This window comes from Mustela putorius, unplaced genomic scaffold (genome assembly GCF_011764305.1).
Source record: "Mustela putorius furo isolate JIRA1106 unplaced genomic scaffold, ASM1176430v1.1 tig00003909_pilon_pilon_pilon, whole genome shotgun sequence".
NCBI lineage: Eukaryota > Metazoa > Chordata > Mammalia > Carnivora > Mustelidae > Mustela > Mustela putorius.
This window is the reverse complement of record NW_025422057.1, coordinates 39,578,052-39,591,034: the sequence shown is the minus strand read 5'-3', so window position 1 is coordinate 39,591,034 and position 12,983 is coordinate 39,578,052. Positions and strand designations below refer to the sequence as shown.

General features: G+C 36.6%; 1 protein-coding gene and 1 non-coding gene across 6 annotated transcripts in view; one reads left to right on the top strand and one right to left on the bottom strand.

The window, feature by feature from the left end:
- Positions 1-12,983, bottom strand: part of PARG (poly(ADP-ribose) glycohydrolase) — a 122,583-nt gene that overhangs the window by 18,987 nt on the left and 90,613 nt on the right. For all 5 annotated transcript variants that reach the window (XM_004765864.3, XM_004765861.3, XM_004765862.3 and 2 more), the window contains 2 exons: positions 8,497-8,575; positions 5,660-5,768 (listed from right to left, as the gene is read on the bottom strand). In XM_004765864.3, the coding sequence (XP_004765921.1) occupies positions 5,660-5,768; positions 8,497-8,575 (188 nt within the window). The remainder of the gene's footprint in view (positions 1-5,659; positions 5,769-8,496; positions 8,576-12,983) is intronic.
- TRNAK-CUU lies at positions 142-214 on the top strand. The gene has a single exon. It is a non-coding gene; the product is annotated as a tRNA-Lys (tRNA).

Genomic DNA, 12,983 nt, shown 5'->3' with positions numbered 1-12,983 from the left:
TGATCTCGGGGTCCTGAGATGGAGCCCCGGGTAAGGTTCTACACTCAGCAGGGCATCTGCTTGAGGAATTTTTTAAAAAGAATCTTTTGGAAGAGAATAAAGTAATATTAATCAAGAGTCTTAAAATATCCGTAGAGGGGTACCTGGCTGGCTCAGTTGGTAAAGCATGTGACTCTTGATCTCAGGGTTGTGAGTTCAAGCCCCACGCTGGGTGTGAAACCTACTTAAAAAAAAATATTATCGGGGCACCTGGGTGGCTCAGTGGGTTAAGCCTCTGTCTTCAACTCAGTTCAAGACCTTAGGGTCCTGGGATTGAGCCCCACACTGGGCTCTCTTCTCAGCAGGGGGCCTGCTTCTACCTCTCTCTGTCTGCCTCTCTACTTGTGATCTCTCTAATAAATAAATAAAATCTTAAAAAAAATGAACCTCTTGGACATTTCAAAAAAATATTATTCGTAGATTAAATAATAACAATTTTGCAAATTTCTTTTGTTATTTGATTAGATAACAAAGAGGTTTATTACTACATTATGGATAATGACAGAAACTTAGGAACACCTAATTGTTCAAAAATAGTAGTTTAATCATCCTACCATCAATCCTACCAGTTTTATGGACATAAAACACATTATGAAGATATTAGGGAATATGAAAAATATTTACAATATATTGATAAACAGGTAAAATACAAAGTTATAGATAACTTTTAAACACATTCTTATGAAACTAAATATTCATGTGGAATGACCTATAACAATGAAAACAACTTTTTGAAAGGTAGGATCATGGGTGACTTTTTTCTCTTTAAAATAACTGCAACACTAGTAAACTGACTTTGCTTTTGTTTAAAATGAAAGAATTATGCAGACCTTAGTTTCCTTGTGTGTGAAATCAAAGATTGGATTAGGTATACCTATTGTTATTCTGATTCTACATATTCAGAGACTGAAGGAAAAATTCACTAAAAATGACACATTTGGGGCTAATATTCCTGAAAAGTAGTGACACATAGTTGACCCTTGATCACAATGGGTTTAAACTGCATGGTCCACTTAAATGCAGGGGTTTTTCTGGATAAATACAGTATAGTACTGTAAATGTATTTTCTCTTATGATTTTCTTAACATTTTCTTTAGCTTAAGAATACAGTATATATAATACATAAAACATACAAACTATGTGTTAATCAACTGTTTATGTTGTCAATAAGGCCTCCAGTCAATAGTAGGCTATTAATAGTTAAATTCTGGGGGAGTTCAAAGTTACACATAGATTTCTGACCATGCAGACGGTTGGCATCCCTGATCTCCAAGTTGTTCAAGAGTCAACTGTACTTTAAGAAAATGTAAATGATCAGATGTTGAATTCCTCCTCCATTCTAACACTCTCACAACTAAATGAGCTATTATCAGCTACTCTATGTGTTAAACTCCTTAGAAAAGAAATACCAGCAGCTATTATTGAATCAAGATCTGGTTTAGTAACAACCTCTTTCCAAATTTGTTAATGGGTAATACCAAAAACATCAAGAAATCAATTTAAAAAGGGTAAATGGGGATTTCATGTTGAGATGGCTAGTTTGCTTAATCAATTTCTGATCCAGAAGCCTCTCTGAAATATATTCATTACTTAATCTTACTTGAACGAGTCTAACATGGTTAAATACAACTTTTCACAGATGATTTCTTTCTTCCCTTGCTGAGCTATTTGCCACTTTTGCAAGCTGGAGTCATAAATCTTCCCAACTGCAAAGATAATTCTCCTCTAGAATGTCACCCAGCTGATCTCTCAGAGGATTAAACATTGCTTCACAATACCAGTTAGATAAAAGGTGACCGATTCTTCCTTTTAAAAACCAACTCTGTTTGCAGGTCACGATGTGGGTCCAATAGGACAGGTGAAACTTGGACAGAGCAGACTGTTTCCAGAGAGAATAAAACACTTTGTGGGATTGCCCTTTCAATTATTATCAGATGACTAATACCTAAAAGTAGCAAACAAGCCCATAGAGTTCAGAGATCCACCCTGAATTCTGATGGTGAAAATTGGTCTTATGCTCTCTTACTTCCTAGAAAAAAATGAGTTTTTCTATTCCTGCTCACTTTCTCTCTGGCATGTAAAAAGTAGAATTATTTAAGTCATCTCTAAAAGCATTTTAATATAGACTTCTGCTTTAAACCTAAGTTTACAAAACAGTGAGATATAAATATTTAACTTAAATTCTCTCCAAGTTGTGCTGTCAGTTTATGTAATACTCCCTGTTGCTGTACTAAAATTCATACTCTATTTTAATAGGTAAATATAACCAATAAATGATGGAATGCTTTTATTTAGACCCAAAGTTATCTGGAATTGGATTAGTTCTCTAAGTTGTTGATGACATTTAACAAAATCATTTATTGCTTTCTGCTTTTTCAAAAGGAAGAATTAGGAAACGAATTCTCAGCTATAAAGGCAAATGGTTTGGAATTTGGTCATGAATGAAAGAACATACATTTGTCAAGTGGCTTCTCATGATGCCAGGCCCTGAGCTAGGTGCTTTCTCAATATTTGCCCATATGATGATGGGCTACTCTACACCTACGGTATGGTATTTCCTTGTCTTATGGGAATTTAATAAATAGGCTGGGGGGAAAGTCCTCAAATTTCCTTAAAAAAGTGTATCAAACAGAATAGGATATTGAGAAAAGCAATCAACTGGAGACCTGCTCACAGTATAGGATTGTGATTAAAAGAAAAGAGGTAACCAAAGCATATATGCCTATAGGAGATTGTTAACAAAATGCAGGGGATAGTCTTTTTTTTTTTTTTAAAGATTTTATTTATGTATCTGACAGAGATCACAAGTAGGTAGAGAGGCAGGCAGAGAGAGAGAGGAGGAAGCAGGCTTTCTGCGGAGCAGACAGCCCGATGTGGGGTTCGATCCCAGGACACTGGGATCCTGGCCTGAGCCGAAGGCAGAGGCTTTAACCCACTGAGCCACCCAGGCGCCCCTGCAGGGGATATTCTTAATGATTTAAGACTGAAACAGGTTAAAAAGTCTGGAAAGACAGACCTAGTTACAGTACTCTCTATCTGGGAGAAGTTATGTTTTTTAAAAAGTGATTTGAAGCGAGGGGAACCTGAATTCAAGTCCTGAATTCATCACTGCCCATATGTGTAACATGGGGCAACCTATTCAACTTCTTAAGTCTCGGTCCATGATCTCTAAATTGGAGACAAGAAGACTATCTACATCTCCCTGGGTGGTGAAGTGCCAAGTAGCGTGCCTAACTATCATAAGCATTTACATATCATTTAATGTGAGCTATTACTTTTACTGTTGTTACTTACATAATTTAAGAAAACTTCAACCTGCATTTGACAGAAAAGAATCTCTTATGAACTATAAATTAAATTTAATGCATATTAATATAAATGATGGCAGCTTGAAACAGAAAAGTACATAACTATCAATCCATCTGCTTCATATGGTTTCATCTATTCCATACCTGAATCAACACTGGACTTACTGAGCTTTATCTAGCACTTAAAGATCATTTGGGAAATACCTATAAATTTGTAACATTTTAAGTGATTTAAGATAACATATACCTAAAAAGTTTACTTTAAAAAACTGTGTTAGTAATATATAAGAAGTTTCAATAATCACCGACTAACGCATTTAAGAAATATTTTTGAGAAATTTTCAGAAGCAAGGCAGGGTGCTTATCGCTGACTGGCTTGAATGAAATAAAACTTTGTCTGTTGTTATTTAAAGACTTTTTGTGTACAACGTGGGCTTCCTAAGGACTCTACATTCTACAAATAAATGTCTTCCAATGCTTACAACGAACTTAACCTATTCCGATACACCAAGGTTTCACATCTTTAAACTTTCTGGTGGCTTTGAGGATAGGTAAACTGAGGTTAGGGTTACATCAGTAAATGTAGACGTCAATAGGCCATGGGCAGTTTAAAAAAGAAAAGATTTATTTATGCCCAGGAATGTAATTTAAAAAGATCATTATTTGCAGATAATTCCTAAAACTGAATGATCTAGCTCCTACAGAAAAGTATTTATGGGAATATAAATTTTATCCATAAGAAAAAGAATCTTTAAATTTGTGTAACTGAATGAGTATGATTAAACACATTCCCTTTTCATACATTTCTCTCCAAACTACCTACTGCCTACATAAATATCATCTAGTATCAAACCATGACCATGTGACAAATTCATATAATAGGTGTTTAATAAAGAAGAAACATCAGGTAAAAATCTAAAGATAAATCTCATTCTACTTGGTATGCTATATTATAAAAACATCAAGTACTTGGAAATAATTTCCTTAAGGTAAGAGTTTGAACAGTGAAAGGCTTACATTTAAAATGTATCTAATAATAAAAGATATTCTTTGATACAGAATCCCTAATTTTCAGAGTCAGGTGAAAGAGACAAATAATACCTATTGATATGCCACAGAACAGCCTTTCTGCATAGCTTTTCTGTGGAATTACTTAAAAAAATATAAGTGATATCTCTCAAGCTCAACTTTGGAAAATAGTGCATTTACTCTTCAAAATTTTTAAGAGATCTCTTTGAGAAGTCTAAACATTAAAATAATTAAAATAAACTAAGAGATATGTGTAAGAAAACACAATCAACCATTAGATTCTCAAGTAGATCAAAATATAAGATTATATATATAATTATACCCAAAATATATATCAAGTTCTGAAAGAAGTAAAAGCCTCTTTGGATTATTTGGTTGTTCATTTTACTAACTATACGAAAGGCACGGTGTTTGTGCTAGGATATGCAGAGCACCACAAGAGAAACCATTTCTGTGGTGAGACCAGGGGCAAGCTGAGGGTATACATAATGTCAAATGTGCCAATTCAAGGGCACTCCCAATTCCCTTGCAATGGTATACCCAGTCTGCTGTCATTATCAAAAGTACATGCAATTATCTTAATAAACAATCTCATAATCAAATATGACTGTCTTCTTGGCTGTAAAAGATCTAAAGAAATTATCAACTGTTTTGGTAAAGCCCCGAATCTAAAGAACAGCATTAGCACTCTACTGTATGTTAAGAGTTTATTTACTATGGTTAACAGTAGTGAAAATCTGAGCAATAGGTATGGCTCATTTTCATTTTTCTGTAATATAATTAGAAAAATTATTATAGTAGACAACACTAAGCATCACAGAAAGTCACAGATTCTGTCCTAAATATGCCAAATTACCTAATCAATAAACAATTTACATGTGGACCTTTCCTATAATAGAACTTAACTTATGGTTTATCTCTATTGACCCTGATGGCTTACCTTGTAGAGACGTCAGTGAAATGTGTGAAAAAAAATTTTTAGCGCTCATTTATTTCTATACAGTTTTACAATAATAATGTTCCAAACCAAGTAAAAGTACTTGATGGGCTAAATGCATGTGTGGGGCTTAATATCAAGCAACAGTCTATCTGGCATCAGTAATCAAGCAATTATGAAATGGAAAGTACATCTTGTACAAGCTGACAGGCCCATTAAATTAGGAGAGCTGTGGGCAGACATACTGACATTGCAAGAATTACCAGAAAGCATTAATTTCAGCATTAATAAAATGGCAGTAAATAGATGACAGCTGCCAGATGAAGTAAGAAATGAGGTTACTGGCCTTGTTAAGCTCTCGTCTGATTTTCTCAGGCACAAACTGGTCGAGGTAGCGTCTGAAGTGAAGGGCATCGATGGCGACGATTTCAGTGCCACGCCGCTGCCAGGCATCCCTGAGGCAGGAGGGAAGGGGGAAGATGATGAGTGGGGAAAGACACTCACAAACTGTAACTCTTGGGATGTGGGATTTCTCGAGAGTTTGGCAGGGCTAAAATATTTAAAAACAAACCAACAAACCAATAGCTATAGGTCTCAGCAAAACAAGAGGGCAGAAAGCAACATTTTTAGATTTCAAGGCATACACATTATGGACTATTAGGCATTAAATAGTAAAATGAAAATTATCACGAGATGACAAATATGACGTAGTGTAAACATACATCATTTACAGTAAGTCTCAGAAGTTAAAGGATTTGGAGGCAAACAAAAGGAACTTCATTCTCAGTTTTCCTCTAATACGGAAAACATGGCATTTGTATTTTGACAAAAGCCAAAAAAAGTGCTCATTATTCCTTTGCTTTCAGAGACCTGCTCTTTGGATGTTGGGTTTTATAATATCACCTTCTATCATCCAAAACATAATCCCAGGAAGTGTAACAAAAAATGCGTTATGATTCAGTACAACATTCTACCTACTGTGCTCAACTGCTGATGGTGTGCAACTATTTTTAAAAAGACAAAGAAGTAAATCAGACAGTAACACACTGCTTGTGGAAATAGGAAGGACTGGATGAGATGACTTTGGAAACGTGAAATTCCAAATATTCTAATACTGCCTTTACAGACTGCATAAATTGACAAGCCAAGCAACTTTTCACACTGAAGAAAGGCAACCAAAACCTTCATGTTAGCCTGTAAATAATAATCAGGAATTAAATATCCACATAGGTAATTGTTACAACCAAATACTTTAACCAAACCAAAAGGAAAGAGACCTGGGGCTGGACTTGAGATATTACAAAGAATAGTTGGCATGGATAGATGGGCAATTGCTGATTCCAACGCAACGGCTCTTTTTCATTAATGCACACACACACACACACACACCACCACCACCACCACCCCCACCCCCCCAAGAGCTTTCAGGCATCATTTCTTTTTTCTCCAAATTTTAATTGTAATATTAGTTTCAGGTGTAGAATTTAGGGATTCACTACTTACAAACAACACTCTACGCTCATCTCAAGTGTGCTCCTTAATCCCCATCATCTGCCTAACCCATTCATTCCCTCCCCTCCAGTAATAATCTTCATTTTGTGCTCCATAGTTAAGAGTCTGTTTTCTGGGACACCTGGGTGGCTCAGTTAGTTAAAGCATCTGCCTTCAGCTCAGGTCATGATCTCAGGGTCCTAGAATCAAGCCCTACAATGGGCTTCCTGCTCAGTGGGGAGTCTGTCTTTCCCTCTGCATGCCTCTCCCCTTGCTTGTGCTCTCTGAAATAAATAAATAAAATCTTAAACAAACAAACAAAAAAAACTGTTTTCTGGTTTGCCTCTCTCTCTTCCCTGCCCATGTTCACTTGTTGTTTCTTAAATTCCAGATGAGTAAAATTGTATGGTATTTTTCTTTTTCTGACTAACTTATTTCACTTAGCATCATATTCTCTATAGCTTGATCCATGTCATTGCAAATGTCAAGATTTCATTCTCTTTTATGGCTGAGTAATATTCCATTATTCCAATATTATATGTGTATATAGTGGACTATATGGGGGATATGTGCACCCTGATGTTTATAGCAGGATCATCAACAATAGCCAAATTATAGAAAGAGCCCAAATGTCCATCAATTAATGAATGGATAAGAAGATGTGGTACACAATAGCCAAACTACATGAAGAGCCTAGATGTCCATTGATAGATGAATGGGTAAAGAAGATGTGTGTGTGTGTGTGTGTGTGTGTGTGTGTGTATAAAGGAATATAATGCAGCCACCAAAAAAACTCCCAAAATTTTACCATTTGCAACAAAGTGGATGGAACTAGAGGGTATTATGATAAGCAAAATAAGTCGATGAGAGAATTATCATAAGATTTCACTGAGATGAGGGATTTGAGAAACAAGACAGAGGATCATAGGGGAAGGGAGGGAAAAATGAAACATGACCAACACCAGAGAGGAAGACAAACCATAAGAGACTCTTAATCTCAGGAAACAAAGGGAAGGTAGCTGGAGTGGAGGGGGGTGGTGGGTGAAGCGGTGGTGGGGAGGGTATGTGCTATGGTGAAAACTGTGAATTGTGTAAGACTAATGAATCACAGACCTGTACCCCTAAGACAAATAATACATTATATGTTAATAAAAAAAAAGAATATGTGATACATATATACAATGGAATATTACTCGGGCACCATTTCTATAAAAGTTTACCCTGGTAAACCAATTTCGGAAGGAGCCTTCAGCAAACAGGTCTTGCTGTTAACCATTCTGCAGCAATAGGCAAAGTGTCCTAACATGTTTCCCCACCTACTTAATCTCACAGAAAAATTAAGGATAAATAAGCTGGTTAAAGGCTTTAAGCTCATTAAGAACCTATTCTAGGTAAGTTTGGCCTTGGAAGTTGACCTCCATTGATTGCTTACATCTGGTAGCTAACAGGTAAAGAACAAGTGTTCCGTCCTTATTTTTGGTTTAGACTTTTGGCTTCTGTTTCTCTGTTCTTCCCTTCTGTATATGGAGATGGTAATACCAGTTTAACTACTAATGTATCTTTAATACTGAACTTAAGACCACAGTTACATTTCTGAAGTAAGAGTGGATAGGAGACAGAATGCACTAGGTCAAACCCACATTTCTTAGCTTTTGGTCAGGCAATACTTGATCAAGTCAGAAATGAACTCACCTTTCACTCCCGTCTTCATGGCTTCGGGCCCAACGATACGTTTCAGCATAGCCTGTGTATTCACTGTACTGTTCTGCACCTGAAACAAATAATCTGCTATTATTTTTCAAAAGGATTTTTCTTAAAAGTTGCATGTTCTAAAGGGTCTTTAGAGTGGGAGGAGGGGCAGAAACAGACTTCTCACTGAGCAGGAAGCCTGACATGGCCAATCCCAGCTCCCCCTGCAGATCTGGACCTGAGCTAAAAGCTGATGCTTAATCGAGTGGCGCCCCCTAAAGGGGCTTTGTTAATAAACTTAATCCTCATTTCTTACCCCCCACCCCGGATTTCTTTCTTTCTTTTCTTTTTTTTTTAATTAAATTGATTTATTTATTTTCAGAAAAACAGTATTCATTATTTTTTTCACCACACCCAGTGCTCCATGCAATCCGTGCCCCCCAGAACACCCACCACCTGGTACCCCAACCTCCCACCCCCCCCACTTCAAACCCCTCAGATTGTTTTTCAGAGTCCACAGTCTCTCATGATTCACCTCCCCCTCCATTTTACCCCAACTCCCTTCTCCTCTCTAACACCCCCTGTCCTCCATGCTATTTGTTATGCTCCACAAATAAGTGAAACCATATGATGATTGACTCTCTCTGCTTGACTTATTTCACTCAGCATAATCTCTTCCAGTCCCGTCCATGTTGCTACAAAGTTGGGTATTCATCCTTTCTGATGGAGGCATAATACTCCATAGTGTATATGGACCACATCTTCCTTATCCATTCGTTTGTTAATCCTCATTTCTAAAAATACCTGTTGGCAAATGTCAACTGAAAAAAACCTAACTGGTCTTAATGACCTATTCTTTTCTTTTTTTTTATTTTTATTTTTTTTAATATTTTATTTATTTATTTGAGAGAGAGACAGTGAGAGAGAGCATGAGTGAGGAGAAGGTCAGAGGGAGAAGCAGACTCCCCATGGAGCTGGGAGCCCGATGCGGGACTCGATCCCGGGAATCCAGGATCATGACCTGAGACTAGATTAGATCAATATTAAAACACTTTTAGGAAAATGCTTAGGCAAGACTGGAGGAAGAATATTTAGAAAACAAACATCTGACAAAAGGCTTGTGTTCAAAATATTGAAGAACTCCTAGAAGTCAATAATGCAAATATACAAACAACCCAATTTGGAAAAATAAGCAAAAGACTTAAACATAAACATCACAGAGGAAGATAAAAAATTAGCTACTGACTACATGAAATACTGCTGAATATCACCAGTCATAAGAGGAATGCAAATTAAAACCACAGTGAGATACCACTATATATCCGACAGAATGACTAAAATCAGAAAGAATGACAACACTAAATGTTGACGAGGATGTCAGCTGAACTCTAAGAGAGATTGTGTGAGTGAGGGGAGGGATAAGGGGAGAGGAAGACAAGCAGATGCCCTGCTGGGTGGAGAGCCTGCCGTGGGGCTTAATCCCAGGACTCTGAGATCATGATGTGAGCCAAAATCAAGAGTTAGATGCTTAACTGAGTCACCCAAGTACCCCTCAAATGCTTCTAAAAATTACTTCAAAGCCAGGACTCCTTGGAGAGATGAGAAATCTAGAGCTGAGGCAGGGAATACACAAGATGAGCTTAGAACATCTTTTAAAGTAAAAAAAAGGGGAAGTGCATTAAAAAATGATGGGCACATGTCAAAGGAACACAACAGCTAACACTGACAAATCTCCATAGCATCAAATCACCATAGCATCAAAACAGGTGACAGTAATAGATTATAACACACTGAATAAAATAAGAATCCATGTGTCTATATAAATACTAGTAAATATACATAAATAAGAGAATGGAAAATCCTTCCTTACAGTACAGTGCCAACTACTAAATGCAGAAGGAATAATGGAGTTAAGAAAATGGGTGCTAAGGGGCACCTGGGTGGCCCAGTGGGGTAAGCATCTGCCTTTGGCCCAGGTCATGATCCTAGGGTCCTGGGATCCAGCCTCATATCAAGCTCCCTGCCCAGCAGGGAGTCTGCTTCTCCCTGCTTGTGCTCTCTTTCTGTCAAATAAATAAATAAAATCTTGAAAAAAAAAATGGGTGCTAAAATTAGTGGGTGAATGTTTGATGAGGACAGGATGTTTATAGTTTCCAAAGTACGTGAAATACATACCTACAGATTAACTACAAAGGGAAAGACTAACCTGAAAGTGGAGAAACTTGACCAATTCCACCTTAAGCAAATTATGATGCTTTATCACAAACACTAGGACAAAGTAGTATTACTCTTCACCTCAAAAGATACTCTAAAGCAGGACAAAACACTTTAGTGGGATTTCTATCAAAATGAATAAACTGGGGGCACCTGGGTAGCTTAATCGGTTAAGCGTCTGCCTTTGACTCAGGTCATGGTCCCAGAGTCCCAGGATTAAGCCGTGCACAGGGCTCCCTGCTGAGCAGGGAGTCTGCTTCTCCCTCTGCTCCTCACCCCATTTGTGCTCTCTCTCTATCACTATCTCTGATAAACCCCCACAAAACTGAATCTAGTTACAAAGAAAGATTGGGCAAACCCCAAATAAGAGATAATTTATCAAGTAATTGGTCTATAAGCTTTAAAAATATCAAGACTGAAAGTGGGTATTAAGGAGGGCATGTATTGCATGGAGAACTGGGTGTGGTACATAAACCATGAATCTTGGAAAACTGAAAAAATCAGATTAAATTAAAAAATAAAAGTATCAAGGTAAACCAATACAAGGAAAGGAGAGAAACTGTCCTAGTTTAAACGATACATGACAACTGTACTCAAGGTGTGATCCTGGACTGGAGTAGACTAGGGGGAAAAAAGCTATAAAGAATATAATATGGAGAATTGACAAAATGAAAATGAAATGAAATTTCCTGATTTTGATAACACTGTTATCATTTAAGAGTATCCTAGTTATGTACATACAAATATAAAAATATCTATACAGGGACGCCTGGGTGGCTCAGTTGGTTGGACAACTGCCTTCGGCTCAGGTCATGATCCCAAAGTCCCGGGATTGAGTCCCACATCGGGCTCCCAGCTCCATGGGGAGTCTGCTTCTCCCTCTGACCTTCTCCTCGCTCATGCTCTCTCTCACTGTCTCTCTCTCAAATAAATAAATAAAATCTTAAAAAAAAATCTATACAATATAAATACTTAAAACACTATGAAAAATATTATTTTATTTTCGTATATGATTAAAATTTTCCATAATAAAACACAAAAGATTTAAACTCAATACTAGTTTTCAGTTTCCAGTCTATTACACAGCATATTCCTTCTCAGAAATAACTTTCTCAAAAATTTAAAATAACTTACAGCTTAATTCCTATAAATTCATCTAGAATCTTGGATAAGATACTCAGCTACAAATTATGAAAATAACTAAGGAATTCACGCTGTTTCTTGGGTAAGCCTTCCTGACACCATAAGTAGCACTGGTGGTCCCTTATCTGTCCTCCACCGTACTCTGCACATATCAGGAAAGCATTTAGAATATTAATTGCAACCTGAAAGTCAGTTATATTTCTATACAATAGCAATGAACAATCACAAACTAGAATTTTGAAAATACATTTACAATAGCAACAAAAAATATGAAACAGGGATAAACCTAAGCAAATATACAAAAGAAGTATACAGTAGAAAGTATAACACTGAGAGAATTTAAAGATGACCTCAATAAACAGATCTCATTCACGTGTCAGGGACTAAATACTGTTAAGATGTCAATTCTCCCAAACTGATCTATAGATTCAAAGCAGTCTTAATTAAAATTCCAGTAAGCTTTTTTGTAGATACTGACAAACTGCTTCTGAAATTCAAAACAAAACAAAACAACTTTGAAGAAGAACAAAGTTGGAGGACTCACACTATCTGATTTTGAGAATTATTATAAAGTAATATATTATTAAACAGTAATCAAAACAAGTCACTGTAAGATCATGAAAAGATATATCACATAAGATAAAAATATATACTGCATCTGATAAAAGACCTGTATCCAAAATACATAAAGCATTTTCAAAACTCAACAATAGGGCGCCTGGGTAGCTCAGTGGGTTAAGCCGCTGCCTTCGGCTCAGGTCATGATCTCAAGGTCCTGAGATCAAGTCCCACATCGGGCTCTCTGCTCAGCGGGGAGCCTGCTTCCCTCTCTCTCTTTCTGCCTGCCTCTCCGTCTACTTGTGATTTCTCTCTGTCAAATAAATAAATAAAATCTTTAAAAAATAAAAAATAAAATAATAATAATAATAAAAAAAACTCAACAATAAAAAATAACCCAACTAAAACATGGGCAAAAAATGGATTCATGTATGTAGCCACATGTCAAAAAGTAATGTACCTACCTGTGCACTTTAAATATAGTTTATTGTATGTCAATTATGCCTCAATAAAGCTGTTTTAAAAATGTAATCTAACTCTCTCATTAGACTGCCAGCTCTCAAGAAAGGGTTTGT